The sequence below is a fragment of the Spermophilus citellus genome (assembly GCF_964194105.1).
Source record: "Spermophilus citellus genome assembly, chromosome: 3".
Taxonomy (NCBI): domain Eukaryota; kingdom Metazoa; phylum Chordata; class Mammalia; order Rodentia; family Sciuridae; genus Spermophilus; species Spermophilus citellus.
This window is the reverse complement of record NC_138184.1, coordinates 50,567,615-50,589,852: the sequence shown is the minus strand read 5'-3', so window position 1 is coordinate 50,589,852 and position 22,238 is coordinate 50,567,615. Positions and strand designations below refer to the sequence as shown.

The window sequence follows — 22,238 nt, the reverse complement described above, 5'->3', positions numbered from 1 at the left end:
ATCATTGCCATTCTGATGGGGTAAGATGAAATCTTAGTGTAATTTAGATTTGCATTTTCCTGATTGCTAGAGATACTAAATATTTTTTCATATAGTTGTTGGCCATCTTTGTTCCTTCTTTTGAGAAGTTTCTGTTTACTTCTTTTGCCCATTTGACTGGGTTGTTTTTTGGTATTAAGCTTTTTGAATTCTTTATATATTCTGGATATTAATACCTTATTGGAGGCATAGTTGGGTCAAGATTTTCTCCCATTCTGTAGGCTCCCTCTTCATGCTCTTAATTGTTTCCATTGCTATGCAGAAGCTTTTTAGTTTGAAAGCATCTCACTTATTGATTCTTGGCTTTATTTCTTATGCTTTGGAGGTCTTGTTAAGAAAGTCAGTACCAGCACTTAAATGATGGAGGGTTTACTCTATTTTCATCTAGCAGTTGCAAAGATTCTGGTCTAATTTTGAAGTCTTCAATCCATTTCAATTTGAGTCTTTTGCAGGGTGGGAGGTGTTTACTTTCATTTTTCTACATGTAGCTATCCAGTTTTCCCAGCACAATGTTAAAAAGACTTGTTTTTTTTTTTAAATCTAAAATATATTTTTGGCACCTTTGTCAAATATCAAATGGCTTTAAATATGTAAATTTATCTACATACAAATTTATCTATGTATATTTTCTATAATAATATAATTTCAGATCAGATACTGTGATGCCTCCTGCTTCACTTTTCTTGTGTGGTATTGCTTTGGCTATTCTGGGTATCTTATTCTTCCAAACAAATTTAAAAATTGTTTTTTCTAATTCTGTGAAGAATGTCATTAGTATTTTTAAAGCCATCATTATTTGGCTTTTATTTATTTTTTTGTTCTTTTTAGTTATATACGACAGAAGAATCCATTCTGATATAATTATACAAGTATGGAATATATCTTATTCTAGTTAGAGTCCATTCTTTTCATATATGTACATGGGAAAAACTGTGTTTTCATATATGTACATGGGAAAAACTGATTTTTTCCACTGTCTTTCTGTCATTGGTATTTTGATGGGGATTTCATTGAATCTGTATATTGCTTTTGGTAGTATGGCTTTTTGACAATATTAATTCTGCCTATCCAAGGAATATATCTTTCCATCTTCTAAGGTCTTTCTTCAGTGTTCTATAATTTTCATTGTGGAGCTCTTTAATCTCCTTGATTAGATTAATTCCCAAGTTTCTTTCTTTCTTTCTTTCTTTTTAGATTATTGTGAATGGGATGGTTTTATTGATTTCTTCCTCAGGTGATGGGAGCACAGGGAGAAAGCTATTGGCTTATGGGTGTTGATCTTGTATCCTTCTACTTTGCTGAACTCATTTATAAGCTCTAGAAGTCTTCTGGTAGAGTCTTTTGGGTCTTCTAGATATAGGATCATGTCATCAGCAGATAATTTGACTTATTTGTATCCCTTTGATTTCCTTTTCTTGACTGATCTCTCTGCCTAATGTTTCGAGGACTATATTGAATAGAAGTGGTAAGAATTAGAGAGCTTTGTCTTATTCCTGATTTTAGAATAAATGCTTTTAGTTTTTCTCAATTTGGTATGATGCTTTGGTTTATCATAAACAGCCATTATGATGTTGAGGCAAGTTCCTTCAATCCTTAGCTTCTCTAGCATTTTTAACATTAATGGTACAGAATTTTATCAAAGGCCTTTTCTTTATCTATTGAGAGATTATGTGATTCTTGTCCTTAATTTTATTTAAGTGGTGATTTACATTTATTGATTTGCATATGTTGAACCAACCTTGCATCTCTGAAATGAAACCCATTTGATCATGGCATATTATCTTTTTGATTGTTGAAACATTTTATAAACTCAAATTTAGAATAGGGTCTATTATCTAAGCATATATGAAAGATAAATCTAAGTTGTCCATTAAAAAAAAAAAGCTACGAACTAGAATAAAACAGGTACTAGGCAACTGCAGGTGGAAAAGAAATAGTCAAAACAAGAAGGATTTGCTGATAACACCTGGAGCTCTTCTACTCTACCCTATCCAACCCCCAGGGCAACTGTCTCTTTCCCTCCATATAAAAGTTGGATTTAGCCTCTGGACATGGAAAACAGATCCGTGGGCAGGAGGATACAAGAAATTATTAAGGGCAAGTATGTAGTGGGTAATGAATGGGTAATGAATACACAGGGTGTACCACTGAATTGTGTTATAGCGTATCAGTGAAAGGTGAATCTAAATTGGCAACAAAGAAAACTAAGAACTGATAGAACCAGGTACTGGGTAACTGGAGGTTAACTGGCCCAGTCTAGCCTATACTAATCAGGCAGGGGATTGAAAAAGACTTCTTATGAATAATATGAGAAGCCCAAGAAGACACAAAGGTAAGGATCTGGGTTTCCCCAACAAATGGTCAGCCAGATCACATCCTGAAGGAAACTTCAAGGTTGACAATTTCCACCAACACAATCAGCTTTTTCTTTTATTCTTCCATTCTTAACTATAGTATTTAAGAATTACCAGATATATAAGAACATGAAAGTTAGAAATCAAAACAGACAAAACAAGCAACTTGGAGAAAGCAGAGATTAGCGTCAACTTGCCATCAAGTGGTGGGGGGTTAACATCCTCTGAGAGAAGAAAAACTACTGCATCCTTAAAACAAGAATGGTATACTAGAGAAATGCAGATTAAAACTACACTGAGATTCCATCTCACTCCAGAATGTCAATCATCAAGAATACAAGTAACAATAAATGCTGGCAAGGATGTGGAGAAAAAGGTACACTCATACATTGCTGATGGGACTACAAATTGGTGCAACCACTCTGAAAAGCAATATGGAGATTCCTCAGAAAACTCAGAATGGAACCCCCATTTGGCCCAGTTATTCCACTCCTCAGGATATACCTAAAGGTAATATAAAATGGCTAAATGCTCATTTACCATAATATAGAGTCAATAAATGTGTCTAAAAATCAATGCCTAAAAGATGGCACATAATGTTTTGAAACTGAAAAAGTCTTAATACCAGAATTATATTGTGAAGAACAGGAAGCAATCACTTCTGAGAAGGGAGGATGTGGAAAGGGATAGGAAAGGGACTATTATTCTATTTTCTAAGCTTTCTACTGTTCTTTGGTTTTTTAAACATGTGTGTGTATTATTTGAAAAGAAGTATTTTTAAATAAGCTTAACAATTTTTCTACATGCCATATTTCAACATTTTTTCATATTATTGAACCATCAAATTATAAAATGTCAAATTCACATTTCAGCTACTAAGAAAACATAAAGCTGACAAACTTATAAAACTAATGTAATTAGTACATTTATTAACTTCTCCAGTAAACATATTTGTCTTTGACTATAATCAACAAGGTGGCTAGGGGACTGAGTGAGATAATAGTTTGAGAGTAACAGTCATAAAAAGCAAGGGAAACACAGCAGCCCCTGCAGCCTTGAAGCAGTGGTCAAGTGGTCTCACCGGAGGAAAGCACCTCTGGGGAGCTGCTTCAGCACCACACTGTTTGAGGTAGTCGGCCCAGTCGAAGTCCTGGCTTGGGTAGCCTACATGGAGACAAAGAGCAATGATTCACATCACGATTGCTTGCCTAGCTTTACCCCTCGGCCACGTGTCCATCCATAAACTTCCAAGGTTGCTAATCTAAGGATTTTTGATCATCTTAGAGAGCATAAAAAACACTTCATAAATCCAAATCACAATTAATTTTTCAATGCTAGATATCAAACTTAGGGCCTACATAGTTAATTTTATAAAATAAAACAACTCTGTCCAAACTATACAGTGGAATTCTTTGGGATTTTAAATTTCAAATTGGGCATTTATTTATTTTTTAACCTTTTTTTTTTTTAAATGTGGTGCTGGGGATCAAACCCAGTGCCTTACACATGCTAGGCAAGTGCTCTACCACTAAGCCACAACCTGGGTCCTGGGCATTTATTTTTAACAATATTTTTTACTAAAATCATTTTATTTGCTGCATCTTTAGGAAATTTCTCTATATCTTAAAAGCAATCACTTTTAATGATATTTGAAATTAAGCTGTATTTTATATATTAGTTGACAGCAATTTACCAAAGACTCTAACACAATTATGACCAGACTTGATTTACACATATGAATCTAGTATTATTATCAATTTTATTAGGATGTAAGCTCTGAAGGAAAAGAGATAACAAACAGTACTATTTAATAAGTGAAGATTTTTTTTTTTAAATTATTTTATTGTTGGTTGTTCAAAACATTACATAGTTCTTATTATACCATATTTCACAGATTGATTCAAGTGGGTTATGAACTCCCATTTTTACCCCGTATACAGATTGCTGTGTCACATCAGTTACGGCAATTTGAAGATTTTTTTTTGATAAGGCTATTTCTTTAAACATGTCTTAGCTAATAATAATACAACGTTCGTAGCACTGTTTTCAGATTCAGGTACAACAGAATTTCAGAATCTCAAAGCTCTCAGAGATGGAGAGAAGATGGTTAATGGACATGGGATATAGCTGATAAGAGAAATAACTTCTGGAGGGGTAACTAGGATTAATGAGAATTGAATATTCCAAACAGCTAGTCGATTTTTTAATGTTCCCAACACATACACACACACACACACACACACACAAACACAAACTCTGAAATGAGATAGACATGCCAATTATCCTCATCTGATCATTGTATACTATTTGTATATATTAAAATGCTACAATGTATCCCATATACATATAATTGCTACATAACAATAAGAAAAGAACACCTTAAAATATCTATGCTCTTACAATCTGAATCATTAATTCATTTCAGAAAAAAAGTTGAGCTTAATTCCCTACTTTATTCTACCAATATTCTTAGAGTATCTCCAATCGAATGACTTGAATCAGCACCATCTGTGTACAAAAAGCTGATAAGGCCTGACTGCTTCACTAAACTTCTCTCTGCTGTCACAGAGCTTAATACCACAAAGGCACAGAGGAGGCTACTCAAGACTATGCCCTCCTTCAACCCTTTAATTATCTTTTCCATATAACTGAGAAAGGTACCACACTCTCCCTGTGTCCCTACCATGTTTCTCAACAGTACATTTTCTGCCATTTTCATTTGTTTAATCTACTTTATTTACAAGATAGTTGGCTTGTCTACAACAGTGCTGAAAGCTCCAATATCTTTAATAATTGTGTTTTTTTTTCCTTTTCACATGAAGGTGCAAGCCCAAGCATTCCTACAAAGCAAGAACATCCTTCTGTAGGTGTTCCATACAACACCCTCCTACCAGACACTCCTACAGTTTGCTCCACTGATGGAGGAGAATCTGGGTATTTCTCCTTGAAGAGACTGTGTTGTGCTCATTTTTGTCTCCCCAGTGATAAGCTCAATATTTGGTTCATAGCAAACATTCCATAAATGTTTACTAGCTGAATGGAAAGCAAAAGGTTTGAGTTTACAGCTTGTTAACACAAAAGAGTACTTCTATAGCTCAGTGTTTCAGCAATCAACATTTAGAAAGTGAAGCCATGCTTACCAAAAGCTTACTAATGAAGTACACATAGACCACTGCTCAAATAATCAGATTCACTGATATAAAAGATCAGATACTCATCTGACATTTTCCAGATACTCCAGGTTTAAAAATATCAAAAACTTCAGTCAAGCTCAACTAAATCAAAATTAAATGCCTTGATTAAAAGGTCAGAGATTATATTTTGAAAGTTGAAAACACTAGGAAAATAAACTTTTATTTTCCTACCTAAAGCCTCTGAGTCCTACTCTTGACCATAATTTCCCACAAGGCCCAGATACCTAAAAATTAATAACCTACATTATAGTTCTAGCTGTTAAAGCCTCTTCTCACAAGCCACTCTCAAACTTCAGCATGCATCCAAACCCACCCTTCTGTGAACTCCTAACAGGACACAAGATGGAATGGACTAAGGAGTCAGCACAGAATCTGAACTTAAACCAGACCTTCTGGTTATGCAGATATATGCATCAAATACAAGAAAAGAACACACTTAAGAGATTCTTAGCTTTATAACTTTTAAAATGTAAATATATGGAATCTAGACCTTCATTTACACTTGTCTGAGGCCCCCCAAATATTAAGAACACCAGGAGAAGGACAAAAGATTCTAGCAATTCCACCTAACATATCTCATCTCAAGAAACAACACAGAAGAGTACAAATGTGCACCTGGAGGTGGGCTGATGTGTAGACCATTCTTCAGACTCCACTGCACAGGGAAGATGCCAGGACTGTTGACATGGCACACAAATGATCGCCGTGCATGGTCCCCAGGTCGCAAGTCATCCATTTCCACCAGAAAGTACTTCTCATCGAAAACCTGTACACACAACAAATAAAACACACAATGTGTGTGTGTGTGTGTGTGTGTGTGTGTGTGTGTGTATAAATGTATATACACACGTATACATATATGTGTTTTTCCTTGGCATAGTCAAACAAGTCACAAGAGTTCATAGTCCCATTGGGTATTAATAATGCTAAACAATTGATAAATGTTAACTCAATTATCAGGTAATATTTTAATTATATGCTTTTCATATATTAATCCAACTTTAATCTTCCTAACAATCTAGGTACATTATCAACTCCACCTTGCAAATTAAGGGAAAAGAGTTTAAAGAAATGTTAAATAACTTGCCCTAGGGTACAAAGCCAAGAAAATGAGAATCTGGATTCAAACCAAGTAGTTGGTCAAAATTTAGTTTACAAGGGATCAACCACACTAGTATTATGTGAATGTACCCCTCCAAAGCTGCTGTTAATGCAGGAATATTCAGAGGTAAAATGATCATATGTTATGAGAGCTATAACCTAATTAGTGGATCCTAGTCTGAATGAACTGAATGAGTGGTAACTGTAGGCAAGTGGGGTATAACTGAAGGAGGTGGGTCACTGGGGTGTGCCCTAAAAGGGTCATTCTCCTGTGACAGGTTCCCCCCACCTCTCTCTGCTTCCAGACTGTGTCATGAAGTGAGTAGCTTTCCTCCACCAGCCCATTTTACTAGGATGCGCTGCCTCGTCTTGGGCCCAGAGCAATGGAGTTGGCCGTCTATGGACTGAGCCATGAATCCCAAATAAACATTTCTTCTAAGTTATTGTTAGTATTTTTGTTACAGTGATACAAAAGCTTACTAAAACAATTTAAGTTTTTAGATCCTAACCCAGTTTCAAATGCCAAAGAAGAGAAAATAATGAACTTCTTCTTGCTCTTAACCAGCCCATATTTCTGAAAGATTCCAAATAGGGTCTTAGGACCTTACTTACAGATTCAGAATCCCTCCTTGCTCTGAGGATAATCTTCTGGCAAAACAAGGAAATTTACATATCTATATGGGTCAGATGATTTATCATTCAAGCAATTATTGTCTAGTTATGCTCCAACATAGGTTATACTTTGAGTAAATGAACTTCTGCTCTAGTCTTAAACTGAAACCCCTCCTTTATGTAGTAAACAAGTAACTGAGCCTTGACAAAATGCTCACCTCTTGAGGATGCTCCTGGTAAGGGCCTTTCTTTTGTCAGATTTCAGAACAATTAAAGTCTGAATTTGGAATAATGGTCATAGCCATCCCACTGCTAGATCTTGTGATGCTAATTGCCCCCACACACCTCCTCATTGTAAGAAGCCCTGCATCTGGTTGAATGCTTGCTGATGATACTACCTGCCTCCAAACTTTATAGACACTAATGCCTCCTAGGATTACTCCAAAGAATGGGTGAGGGGTCACCATTCAGCTGCCCAGGCCCTAGTCTGCATTGGCTGGTTAGGGCTACCAAGCTCTAAAGAAGTGAGAGATCACAGAAAACTGGAAATATAAAACGAAATGTGCACAGAAGTAATTCTGACCACATAACTATGAGTTGGATTAGTAGAGTATAAAGATTAGAACCCTACGATTTCCTACAACAGTCACCCTGATGGAGATTCTTACCAAGGAGAATTGCTCCCACTTTACCTTAATGACTGTAGCAGGAGAGATCCCAAAAGGAGACCAGGGGTCCACAGCTTCCAATTTCATATTTACAGAGAATGTATGAATGCCAATAACTTGTTTATCCTGAAATGCAAACACCAAAAGGGAATAAAAATACAGTGTTTTTATATTAGTTTTATGTTCATATGTAACTGAATATTGTTCTAATTAATTCAAATAATGGATCTGATTTTTTTTCCCCTGGAAAAAAACTGTTCAGGATCAAACAACAGAGAAAGTACTCCTATTCACTACATTTGAAACATAAGAAACATCTTGAAGAAAAACCAAAAACATTTTATAGTAAAGTAGGACTATGTATTTAGGAGTAGAAAATAGGATATGGGGAGAACACACAGACAAATGTTGGAAGAAAATAAGGGTGATCCTTCCTCCAACCTTAACCCCTCCTCCCCCAGACAGAAGGCCATAGCACTCCTACCTCCAGGGGTTATTTTTCACTTCTCTCTTCCCCAAACTGCTTTGCTTTACTCTATTGTAAGGAGATGAATACCTATTTATCACATGTTTTTGTTTTACCTTAAATAAGTAAGATGGTAATGGCTCTTCCTCTTCCTCTTTCACTTTAGCCAAAATCTCTTGCCACTCAGTTTCATTTTTCAGATGTTTGATGGCTTCATTAAGACAAGACAAAATGCTTTAGAAAACCTATACACTTTTTCACTATTCTGAAAGCATTCACATAAACAACAACAAAAGCTTTCCACTGGAAAATGTTCCATTGGTTTACACCCATCTTCACTCAAAAGCACTTGCACCTTAACCTCAGTACTAGGCTTTGTGAAAATACCTAAGTTTACTGTTGTAAACTATAAAATAATATAATACACACCCAAACAAGGGCACATAATAAGTGCATATTTATATAAATAACAATTTATTATTGTAATTTCCTTTAAAACAAGTTGCTAAGAACTCAATTTACTGTATACTCCTATCTGAACGCTACCTAGAGAATTTTTTTTCTTTAATCTGATAAATGGTCAGAATAGGTTAGGTAAGAGTTTCTGAGGCATATCAATATGTGTGAGGTATATTATAAGTGCAAGAAAAGTAAAAGAAAAGCAGGCAATTCATAACACCACATATATTTGTGTTAATCTCTTCTATGTGAATAAAAGCTTTCAAAATATGTAGAACACATTTTTTCAGTCACATAGATATTAATACTGATATAACAATAATGTAATAGTTGATAGAAAAATTCTATATTAGTTTTCACCTAATGGGGGCTGAAGCTCATATCCTTGTTGAGCAGCCCAACCAACATGATGAAGAAATGGATCCAAGTAATACAACCAATGTTCAAAATTGTTGGGACTTTCAAGTCCTTCATAACACAGCTTCAGCCGTCCCCCAATGTTTTCTACTACAGTAACAATCCAAGTGCTTAAAGTGTCCCGAAAAGCTTGGCATTCTAGCCTGGATCCTGGAGCAATGAGATCTAAGGGATTCCGTCCATTACGGAGCTGTAGGTTAAAAAAGTAAAATGGTTAAATAAGAAAAGTTAACATGGTTTTTTTTAAAAGTTCTAAATGATCCCAAACCATCCTTCATATTTTTTATTCATTCAAAAGCCAGTTACATCAAATTTTCTGCTATCATGCAAGCCTCTTATAGTATTACTTTTAGATGATATGGAAATCTTTTAAAGAATACCTACAATAAAATTATTCTAACAAATTTCTCTAGAATATTATTTAGCTCATTTACTAAGAATTTTTTAAAATGTAATTATTGTCTAATTATAAATACAAAATTGATTATCATTAAAGAAAAAAAATCCAACAGGTCAAAGTCTCCTATAATTTCACTTCTAAGAAAGAACCGGGGTAAGTATTTGTCATATACTCTTTGTCTTCATAGAATTCATTATCCACCTCTTTCTCTCCTATTTTTTTCAAAATGGGAACACCTTATACTGTTTTTTAATTTGTTCTTCACGTAACACATCAAAATATCTTTTTATTATATCAAATGTAAATCTTCCTCATCTTTTAAACTGTTTGATGATATTTCTTATTATAAGTGGGCAATAGTTTATCCACTTTCCTTCTGATGGCATTTTGCTTGTTTCTGATTTTTTACTCCTTTCAGAATGTTTTAATGAACACAGTAAGAACTTTTGACTACACGAAGGAAAGTGAAAATTCAATTCTATCTAGATATATATTAAAAACAATAATAAAGAATAAAAAAGGAAGTGCTGGGGATGTAGCTCAGTGGTAGAGCATTTGCCTAAAATGCTCAAGATCTGGGTTCAATCCCCAGTACCAAAAAATTTTTTAAAAAAGGAGAAAGGAAGGAAGGAAGGAAGAAAGAAGAGAAGGAACTGGGAATGTGGGAGAGCATATGCTTAGCATACATGAGGACCTAGGTTCAACCCTTAGCACTGCAAAAATATTCATTCCAAAGTCATCACCTAGTCATCTCTTAATACTCAACCTAACGCCTTTTTCTGAGTAAGAACTGCTCAGTGAAACTGCCATATCCAGGTATAGAAAAGAACTTATGAATGCATTAGGGAACACATTCATAGTTAAATATTTCCATACAGAAGAACCGTGATCAATAAAGAGCAGAATATTTTAACTGGGCACGGTGGCACATGCTTGTAATCCCAGCAGGTCAGGAGGCTGAAGCAGGAGGATCGGGAGTTCAAAGCCAGCCTCAGCAATGGCAAGGCACTTAGCAACTCAGTGAGACCCTGTCTCTAAATAAAATACAAAATAGGGCTGGGAATGTGGCTCAGTGGTCAAGTGCCCCTGAGTTCAATCCCTGGTACATCCCCCCACAAAAAGAAAAAAGAAAAAAAAAAGAGAGAGAAGAGCAGAATATTTTATCAATTCATTTGTTCCTGATTTCATTCATTCATTCAAATTTTACTGAGTATTTGGTATGTATCAGACCCTGACTAAGCATGATGAAATGAGTCAGAGCACAAAAAATTAAGAATAGCTTGAAATAGTGTTTATCAGACAAGATTTAAAAGGGCATGTGAATAGATCACAGAACTAGATTTAAGAGCTAAAACTATAACTATAAAATATGTAGAAGAAAATAGAATACTGTCTTCTTGACAGCACAATTTTTTTCAATGATATAATAGCAGAAAATTTCCCAAACCTAAAGAATAGAATGGAAAATTAAACACAAGTGGCATACAGGGCCCCAAATGTACAAAATTACAGCAGACCCACACCAATACACATTATAATGAGAATGAATAATAAGAAAATAAAGATAAAATCTTAAAGGCCATGAGAGAAAAAAAATCAAATTACATATAGGGGGAAACCAATTCAAATCTCAATGGATATCTCAATGCAGACTCTCAAAGTTAGGAGGTCCTGGAATAATATATTTCAAGCTCTGGAAGAAAATGGATGCCAACCAAGAATTTTATATCCAGCAAAATTAAGTTTCAGATTTGAAGATGAAATTAAAACCTTCCATGATAAACAAAAATTAAAAGAATTCACAAGTAGAAAGCCTACACTACAGAAGATTCTCAACAAACTATTCCATGAGGATGAAGTAAAAACCAGGAAAGGGAAGATTTACACTAAAAAAATATTCAACCAAAGGAGAACTAAATCAAATTAAAAACCATAAACAAGTCAAAATGATAGGGAATACAAATTATATTTCAATAATAACCTTGAATGTTAACAGCCTAAATTCATCTATCAAAAGATATAGACTGGCAGATTAGATTAAAAAGCAAGACCCAACATTATGCTGTCTTCAAGAGACTCACCTCATGGGCAAAGACATTCACAGGCTGAAGGTAAAAGGAATGGAAAAAAACATATCACTCATATGGACTGCATCAACAAGCAGGGGCTTCCATCCTCATCTCAGATAAACTAGACTTCAAACCAAAATTAATCAGAAGAGACAAAAAAGGATATATCATACTTTTTAAGGGAAGTATATGTCAGCAGGACATGACAATTATAAATATTTATGCCCCAAACAATGCAACATCTATATACATCAAACAAATCCTTCCCAATTGCAAGAATCAAATAGACCACAACACAATAATACTTGGTGACTTTAACAAACCTCTCTCACTACTGGACAGATCTTCCAAACAAAAACTAAATAAACTACAGAACTAAATAATGCAATGAATAATTTATACTTAACAGACATATATAGAATATTTCATCTATCACCAAGTGAATATATTTTCTTCTCGGCAGCACATGGCTCTTCCTCTAAAATAGACCATATCTTATGCCACAAAGCAACTCTTAGTAAATACCAAAAAACCGGAGACAAAACCCTGCATTCTATCAGATCACAATGGAATGAAATTAGAAATTAAATTAAAAGAACGAATGGAAACTAAATAATACACTATTGAATGATGAATGGATAGTAGAAGAAATCAAGCATGAAATTTAAAAAATTCTTAGAGGTAAATGAGAACACTGATACAACATATCAAAATCTCTGGTATAGTATGAAGGCAGTACTAAGAGAAAAGTTTATTGCACTGAGTACATTCATTAAAAGAATAAACAGTCAACAAATAAATGACCTAAAACTACATCTCAAAGCCCTAGAAAAAGAAGAATAAATCAACACCAAAAGCAGAAGACAGGAAATAATTAAAATCAGAGCTAAAGTCAATAAAATCAAAATAAAAGAAACAATTAAAAAATTGACAAAACAAAAAGTTGATTCTTTGAAAAAATAAATAAAATAGATAACCTCTGGCCATGCTGACAAAGAGAAAAAGAGAAAACTCAAATTACTAAATTACAAAATGAAGAAGGAAATATCACAATGGACATGTCTGAAGTAGAGAAGATAATTAGAAACTATTTTGAAAATTTATACTCCAATAAAATAGAAGACATCAACAAATTTCTAGAGACCTACCGAAACTGAAGGAGGAGGTCACACACAATTTAAATAGATCTATTACAAGTAATGAAATAAAAAACGCCATCAAAAGCCTACCAACAGAACCGGGTGTCCTCCGGTGCGGGCAAGGACAAAACTTTTTTGTGTAGAGTTATGCTACCTTAACTATCTAGAGATGCATCTTAACCCTTATGAGCCCTTCAGCGAGACCTGAGGGCTGGCCGTCACCTGCGAACCTGCTGACCTTTAATGACCCTCATCTGCTGAGCTCTGGAAGTGCTTGCTCCTCTCCATCTGTCTCCCTGAAATGAATCGGACCCTGGGATAGTGTTGGCAGAAGGCCTGTCAGCCTTCTGATTGGTTCAGCAGATTGGTTCAGAATGCAGGTGAACACATCTGCACTGTACAGCTTGGATGGACACCCCAAGCTGGGCATCCTTCACCTCCAGGAGAGATAAGGGTACCAGTCCCTACCAGAGTGTGACCCCACCAACTGTAGCTATAGGAGGCAAGAAAAGAAGCAGTCCTTTAGATGGTGCCTTGGTGGCCAGTGGGGTGACAATGTGGTGACATCACCCCCAGGGTGACACTTAGACCAGGAACCGCCATCAGGTGGTGTGTGGACAGCAGCACTTGTGGCAAGAGCCTAGGGAACACCTGGGAAAGCTTGGGCCTCAAAGGCACTGCCTGCCAGGATTTTTTGTGCAGAACATCATGTTTGGGACAGGGCTTCCTGTTCCTGAGGTTGGGGCACTTTGGAAATTTGTAAGGAAAACGGGATTACCTTTCTTAAACTCCAGTGAAAACCTGCGCTGGCCGGAAGGGTAAGAAGACGTCTTGCTAGGACTCTGATTGCTTATATTGAAATACAGGAATGCATGTTAAGACTGATTTCTATTCTGGTGATAACAGGGAGGTGACTTTGTTCCTTTATTTTGCTTTATTTAATAATAAAGAATAAACTGGGCTGGGGATGTGGCTCAAGCGGTAGCGGGCTCGCCTGGCATGCGTGAGGCCCGGGTTCAATCCTCAGCACCACATACAAACAAAGATGTTGTGTCCGCTGAAAAGCAAAAAATAAATATTTAAAAAAATTCTCTCTCTCTCTCTTTAAAAAAAAAAAAAAAGAATAAACTGACCACGCATCATTAAAAAAAAAAAAAAAAGCCTACCAACCAAGAAAAGCTCAGGACCAGACAGACAGACAGATTCTCAGCCGAGCTCTGTAAAACTTTCAAAGAATTAACACCAATACTCTTCAAAGTATTCCATGAAATAGAAAAGGAGGGAATCCTTTCAAACTCATTCTTTGAGGGTAATATCACCCTGATACCAAAACCAGACATAGACATACCAAAGAAAGAAAACTTCAGACCAATATCCCTGATGAATACAGATGTAAAAATTCATAATAAAATTCAGGCAAACTGCATACAAAAATATATTAGAAAGATCAAGTGGGGTTCATCCCAGGATGCAGGGTTGGTTCAACATATGGAAATCAATAAGTGTAATTTAATAGACTTAAAAACAAGAATCATATGATCATCTCAACAGATGTAGAAAAAGCATTTGACAAAATACAGTACACCTTCATGTTCAAAACACTAGAAAAACTAGAGACAGTAGGAACATACCTCAACATTATAAAAGCTACCTATGCTAAACCCAAGGCCAGCATCATTCTAAATCGAGAAAAATTGAAAGCATTCCCTATAAAAACTGGAACAAGACAAGGACAATTCCTCTTTCACTACTTCTATTCAACATCATCTTTGAAACTCTAGCCAGAGCAATTAGACAGAAGAAATTAATTAAAGAAATACAAATTACCTATTTGATTGAACTCAAAGTATCATTATTTCCTGATGAAATGCCTCTATATCTAGAAGATCCAAAAAATTCTACCAGAAAATGTCTAGAACTAATAAGTGAATTCAGTAAAGTAGCAGGATATAAAATCAACACTCATAAATCAAATGCATTCTTATACATCTGTGAATCCACTTAAAGAGAAATTAGAGAAACTACCCCATTCACGATAGCCTCAAATGAAATCAAATCCCTGGAAATCAATCTAACAAAAGAGGTGAAAGACCTCTACAATGAAAACTCCAGAACACTAAAGAAAGAAATTAAAGAAAACCTCATAAGATGGAAAGATCTCCCATGTAATCTGGATAGGCAGAATTAATATTGTCAAAATGTCCATACTACCAAAAATTGTTATACAGACTTAATGCAATTCCTATTAAAATCCTAATGACATTCTTCATAGAAATAGAAAAGACAAACATGAAATTTATTTGGAAAAATAAGAGTCCGAGAATAGCCAAAGTAATCCTTAACAAGAAAAGTGAAGCAGGAGGAATCACAATACCAGATCTAGAACCATATTACAGGGGCTAAGGTTGTGGCTCAGCAGTAGACCACTTGTCCAGCATGTGCAAGGCCCTGGGTTCGATCTTTTAAAAAAATTTTTTAAAAACTATACTACAAAGCTATAGTAACAAAAATGGCATGGAATTGGCACCAAAATAGACTTGTAGACCAATGGAACAATATAGAGGACACAGAGACAAACCCACACAAATACAGTTATCGCATATTAGACAAAGGTGCCAAAAAAGCATTCACCGGAGAAAAGATAGCCTCTTCAACAAATGGTGCTGGCAAAACTGGAAATTGATATGTAGCAAAATGAAATCGAACTTCTATCTCTCCCTGCACAAAAATCAACTCAAAAGTGGATCAAAGATTTAGGCACTAGAATAGAGACCCTGCACCTAGTAGAAGAAAAAGTAGGCCCAAATCTTTACCATGTCGGCCTAGGATCTGACTTCCCTAACAAGACCCCTAAAGCACAAGAAGTAAAATCAAGGATCAATAAATGGGATAGATTCAAATTAAAAAGCTTCTTCTCAGCAAAGGAAACAATCAGTAATGTGAGAAGAGAGTCTACAGATAGGGAGAAAATCTTTACCACATGCACCTCCAATAAAGTATTAATCTCTAGGATATATAAAGAACTCAAAAAACTTAACACCAAAAAAACAAATAACTCTCAATCAATAAATGGGCTAAGGAACTGAACAGACACTTCACAGAAGAAATACAATCAATCAACAAATATATTAAAAAGTGTTCAACATCTTTGACAATTAGAGAAATGAAAATCAAAACTACACTAAGATTTCTTCAGCAAATAGTGATAGTTCGAATTCTACTTTATCTATTTGTATCCCTTTAATTTCTTTCTTTTGTTTAATTGCTCTGGCTAGAACTACTCTAAGATTTCATCTCACTCCAGTCAGAATGGCAATCATCAAAAATACAGGCAACAATAAATGTTGATGAAGGATGTAGGGAAAAAGGTACACTCATACATTGCTGGTGGAACTGCAAATTGGTACAACCACTATGGAAAGCAGTATGGAGATTCCTCAGAAAACTGGGAATGGAACCACCATTTGACCCAGCTATCCCACTCCTTGATTTATACTCAAAGGACTTAATAAAATCTGCATACGACAGTAATGCAGCCATACCAGTGTTCATAGCAGCTCAATTCACAATAGCTAAACTATGGAATCAACCTAGGTGTTCTTCAATAGATGAATGGATAAAACGTGGTATGTATGTGTGTGTGTGTGTATATATATATTTTTTCCCAATGGAATAATAATCAGCTTTAAAGAAGAATGAAATTATGGCATTAGCCAGCAAATGGATAGAGTTGGAGACTTATCATGCTAAGCAAAATAAACCAATCCCAAAAAACCAAAGTTCGAATGTTTTCTCTAATATGTGGATGCTAATTCACATTAAGGGGTGGGGAACTAGAGAAAAATAGAGTTACCTTAGATTAGGTAGACGGAAGGGAAGGGAAGGGAAGGGAAGGGAAGGGAAGGGAAGGGAAGGGAAGGGAAGGGAAGGGAAGGGAAGGGAGGGGAGGGGAGGGCATGTGGGGATAGGAAGGATAGTAGAACAGAACAGACATTATTACTTTATGTACATATGTGACTGCATGACCAATGTGATTCTACAACATGTACACTCAGAAAAATGAGAAATTATATCTCATAAGTGCATTCTACTGTCATGTATAACTAATTAAAACAAATTAAAAAATTTAAAACTCTGATCTGTATTTATATCTAGAATGTATAAGAAACTCTTATAATTCAATAATAAAAATATAACCCAGTTATAAAATGGGCAAAGACACTGTTCCAATAATGAAACATGAGTGGCCAATATGCTTGACCTCATTAGCCCCTTAGGGAAAGGCAAATAAAAATGAGATACCATACTCACTAGAATAGCTATAACCAAAAGATAACATGTATTGACAAGAAGATAAAGAAACAAAAAAATCTTTATACATCACAGTTCACATGTGCCATACAGAATGCTACAGGTATACTAGAAAGTGACAAGATATGATTTAGAAATTTAATAAACAATAAATTAATTATGTAATCAAGAAATCTATATTCACTAACAAGTTCAAAAGGTACACTTTTTAAAAAATATTTATTTTTTAGTTGTATGTGAACCCAATATCTTTATTTTATTTTTTATGTGGGTGCTAAGGATCAAACCCGGTACCTCAAACATAGTAGGCAAGCACTCTACGAGCCACAACCCCAGCCCTTAAAAGCTACACTAACTTAAAAGGACTGCTGAAAGCAGGTAGGAGTAAGAAAGGTCCAATGTATTCTGAGAAAAAAGAAAAAGGGTCTCAAGTTATCTGGTGTAAGAGTTACAAATGTACCCTCTGAAGCAGAATCAACACCTGTTCAGTTCCATAGTTACGAGTTTAAAAGACCTCATTTTCCAACTGTGTACAAGAATCTAGAAAACTGGTTTTGTATGTCTTAGCAACGAATCCAGAATCAATATTTTAGGGCACTAAGACAGCCACCAGTTTTAAGTCTCTTAGGATGTTTAAATTTTTCAATACTTACGCCTATGTCTTTAGTAATAATGATTTTCTCCTTCAGAGCAGCATATTAGCAACCAATGTATTTCTTTGCAAACTTTTTTCCATGCTGGTTTGGCATGTAGCAATACTTACGCCCTCTAGCAGCGGAACAGGAGGACTACAAGCTCCTATCAAGGTCTGCTGCAGAAATGTATCCCAATCGGACACTTTATCTCTGATGCCTAGATTAAAAAAAAAAAAAAAAAAAAAAAAAATACTGTTACTCATGTGTCAGCCAAAGAACACAAAGGAACTAATAAACACATGGTAATGGCTTTGAGGTGTGTTTTTCATTTTAAAATCTAAGACTTCAATGCACTGTTTCTTCAGGAGCTTGAAAAGACCCCCCCCAAAAAAGTCCTCATAGATATTAAATTACTAAGAACTGTGTAAAAAACAAAGAGAATAGGTGTTGTAAACAAAACAACTCAGTGATGGGTGTGGTGGCACCTGTAATCCCAGTTACACAGAAGGCTGAGAGAGAAGGATGGCAAGTTCAAGACCAGTCTTGGTGACTTAGCAAGATTCTGTCTCGATATAAAAAAGTAAAAAGGGCTAGAATACAGCTCAGTACATTATCCCTGGGTTCAGTCCTCACTACTGCAAAAAAAAAAAAAAAAAAAAAAAAAAGGGAAGGAGGAGGAAGAAGGAAGGACAATGGACAAACTTCTGGTTACTCCAATTTGTCCAAAAGGTGCCTACTTTATTTTATTATGCTAATTTTCAAACATAAGAAAAAGGTATATTGAATCCTCCTGTACTCTAGTTTCAACACCTTGACCTCATAAGATAGGCTTCATCTAGAGGAGTTAGCAAACTACCACCTGTGCGCTAAATCCAGCCTGCTGTCTATTTTTGTAAAGAAAATTTTACTGAAACATAACTAATTTATTGCCAAAAGCTTGGTCCTTCTCTCAGATCCCAATCCAATAATGAGGACACAGTTTTAAGAAAAAGGAAAAAGAAGGTTTACTGCTTTGCTATCAAAGGAGAAACACAGGGAGCGCCTATCCAAAATGCTGTGATTCTGCCCATCAGCAGGAATAGGGGGGTTTAAAAGAGGTGATTCAGAGAAAATGACACTAGGGAGGAGAGATCAGGAAGGAGAAGATGGGGGAAAAAATATCAGGGAGAAAGTTAGGTTAAAAAAAAAGCCCTCCCTGATCTTTTTTTTTTTTTTTTAAGAGAGAGTGAGAGTGAGAGAGAGAGAGAGAGAGAGAGAGAGAGAGAGAGAGAGAATTTTTAATATTTATTTTTTAGTTCTCGGTGGACACAACATCTTTGTTGGCTGATCTTTTTTGTTGTTGTTGTTTATTTTTATGTGGTGCTGAGGATCCAACCCAGGGCCTCAGTGGTAGAGCACTCACCTTGCATGAGTGAAGCCCCGGGTTTGATCCTCAGCACCACATAAAGATAAATAAATATATTGTGTCCATCTACAACTTAAAAAAAAAAAAACAGGGAGGAGAAGGTCAAGAAGGAGAAAATTAAGGAAAATAAGATCCAAGAGGAGAAGATGAGGAAGGAGAAAGTTAGGGAAAAGAAGATCAGGGAGAAGGGCAGGAAAAAGAAAAAAAAAACATGTCAAAGCGACAAAGGATATAGTCAAAATATAGAGGGAACCTCTATATAAACAAATGTCAATTTGTTTACATATTGTCCATGCCTGCCTTCATACCACAAAGATGAAGCAGCTGTAACAGAGGCCATATGACCCACAAAGGCTAAAACATCTACTATCTGGCACTTTTCAGGTAATTTGCCAACTCCTGGCCTATACCTGCACTCACTCCACACCTGTCCAATCAAGAATTACTTGGAGGGCTGGGGTTTGGCTCAGCGGTAGAGCGCTTGCCTGGCACATTCGAGGCCCTGGGTTCAATCCTCAGCACCACATAAAAATTTAAAAAAAAATAAAATAAAACTATTGTGTCCAACTAAAAAATAAAGATTAAAAACAGAATCACTTGGCCAATTCCAAACATTATATATTCCATCCATATATACATCAGTATATATTTCTGAAACGAAATAACTTTTTACATAAGATCATCATCCTTTTAAAAAATAAACAATTCCTCAATATCAAATATACAGTCCATGTTCAAATTTTCTCAGTTGTCTAATAAATGGTCTTTCAATTTGTTTGATCAAATTAGCATCCACAATAAGAACTATACACTGCAAATAGTTATCTAAATTTCTTTTAGTGTGCAGGTTATTTCCTTTTCTGTCTCCCCCGACTCTTGCAGCACATTTATTGACTCTGCCTTTGTCCTTATGTAGACTTTTTCAGAGTCTGTTTTCATTGGTCACCTCCCTGTAGCAACCAGTTGTTTCACTGTCCCTTCTATTTTCTATTTAGAACCAAAAGCTTAATGAAATCCAGATCTGACCTTTTTTTTTTTGGAGGGGAGGGAATGGAAAGAATGCTTCATGAGTGGAGTTATATGTGCCATCAAAAGGCAGCTAAGGTCTGGTTGTCCTTTTGTGTCATTAGCAGATTTTATAGTTAATACTGATTCACTAGGGGGCTAAAAAATGATGATAATATTCTAATTCTATAATTCCTTCATCATTTATTAACCAAAATACTTCAAAAGTTTCTTCTTCAACTATTTATTTACCCTGAAGGATAGTTCACAAAAAGAAGGCAGGGTAGTGCTCGATATTCTTTATTCTTTCCTGATATTTATCAGCCCTTAAAATAAATAGTTTCCTTGGCATCCTCCAAAGGCTATCAGTTAGGGTATTGTTTAAAAATTTTACTATGAAGTCATAAATTAAAGTATATATGATATATATTTGAAATCACTGTAGTCAACATTAATTTTTTTTCAACTTTTAATAGAAGAGTAAGAGTAGATTCCTTGGAAAACTTGGAATGGAACCACCATTTGACCCAACAATCATCCCATTCCTCGGTTTATACCCAAAGGACTTAAAAACAGCATACTACTGGGACACAGCCATATCAATGTTTATAGCAGCACAATTCACAATAGTTAAACTGTGGAGCCAACCTAGATGCCCTTCAGTAGATGAATGGATAGGGAAACTTTGGTGTATATATACGCAATGGAACATTACTCAGCATTAAAAGAGAATAAAATCATAGCATTTGCAGGTAAATGGATGAAGCTGGAGAATATAATGCTAAGTGAAGCAAGCTAATCCCAAAAAACCAAAGGCCGAATGTTTTCTTCGATATGGAGTTCTAGACTCATAATGGTGATTGGACAGGGTGGGTGGGGACATGGGAGGAAAGGAGGAACTTTAGATAGGGCAAAGGGAAAGAAGGAGAAGGGAGTGGGCAAGGGGATGGGAATGATGGTGAAATGAGTTAGACATCATTATCCTAAGTACATGTATAAGACACAAGTGGTGTGAAAATATTCTGTGTACAATTAGTGTCTTGAAAATTATGCTCTATATGTGTAATATAAAATGAATTGCATTCTGCTATCATGTATAACAAATTAGAATTAAAAAAAGAGTAAGAGTAAACATTGTTTTTAAAAAATAGCAGTAGGGATTAAACCCAGGGGTGCTCTATAACTGAGCTATAACACTACCCCTTTTTTAATTTTGAGACAGGGTCTTGCTAAGTTCCCAAGCCTGGCCTCAAACTTGTGATCCTCCTGCCTCAGCCTCCAGAAGAGCTGGGATTATAGACCTGCACTACTGTGCCATACTATCAATATGGATGGTCTCAATTCTGTCATTGTTAAATGTTATGTACATTATTTGCAAGTGTAATATTTCACCATGTGATCCATTTGCACATATTCTTTGTCTTTTTAAATCTATCTTGGTATATAGAACAGCTTGTATTTTCAAGCAAGCATGATGGTGCACACCTATGACCCTAGCAACTCAGGAGACTGAGGCAAGAGGTTCCTAATTTCAAGGCTAGTCTCAGCAAATTAGTGAGATCTCATCTCAAAATAACAAATAAAAAGGACTGGGGATGTAGCTCAGTGGTAAATGTTAGTACCAAAAAAAGAAAAAAGAAAGAAAAGCTTACATTTTCTGCTGCTAACTTTTATATTAACACATTTATATAATACTTTTAGTCTTGTTTTGGGACTATTTTCTTTTTTTCTCTCTAAACATTAACATCTCCTCTAGTAAACTTCAGCATCTCAATTCATACTCCCTGCTAAAACTTAACAGGTAACTAGTTAAATTACACGACAATAAAGACAGTTAAAATTTTCAAAAGGTAATAAGTAAACTTATACCACTATTTATATGCTTTCCCCACTGTGTCCCATATTTTTATAGTGATATTCTGTCTACATTGTCAGAGTTCCCTTACATACTACACTGTCTCCTT

General features: G+C 35.5%; 1 protein-coding gene across 9 annotated transcripts in view; it reads right to left on the bottom strand.

The window, feature by feature from the left end:
• The window catches only part of SFMBT1 (Scm like with four mbt domains 1), a 143,276-nt gene that overhangs the window by 30,983 nt on the left and 90,055 nt on the right, over positions 1-22,238 (bottom strand). For all 9 annotated transcript variants that reach the window (XM_081284124.1, XM_081284122.1, XM_081284123.1 and 6 more), the window contains 6 exons: positions 17,993-18,081; positions 9,254-9,500; positions 8,551-8,645; positions 7,993-8,094; positions 6,203-6,353; positions 3,475-3,557 (listed from right to left, as the gene is read on the bottom strand). In XM_081284124.1, the coding sequence (XP_081140250.1) occupies positions 3,475-3,557; positions 6,203-6,353; positions 7,993-8,094; positions 8,551-8,645; positions 9,254-9,500; positions 17,993-18,081 (767 nt within the window). The remainder of the gene's footprint in view (positions 1-3,474; positions 3,558-6,202; positions 6,354-7,992; positions 8,095-8,550; positions 8,646-9,253; positions 9,501-17,992; positions 18,082-22,238) is intronic.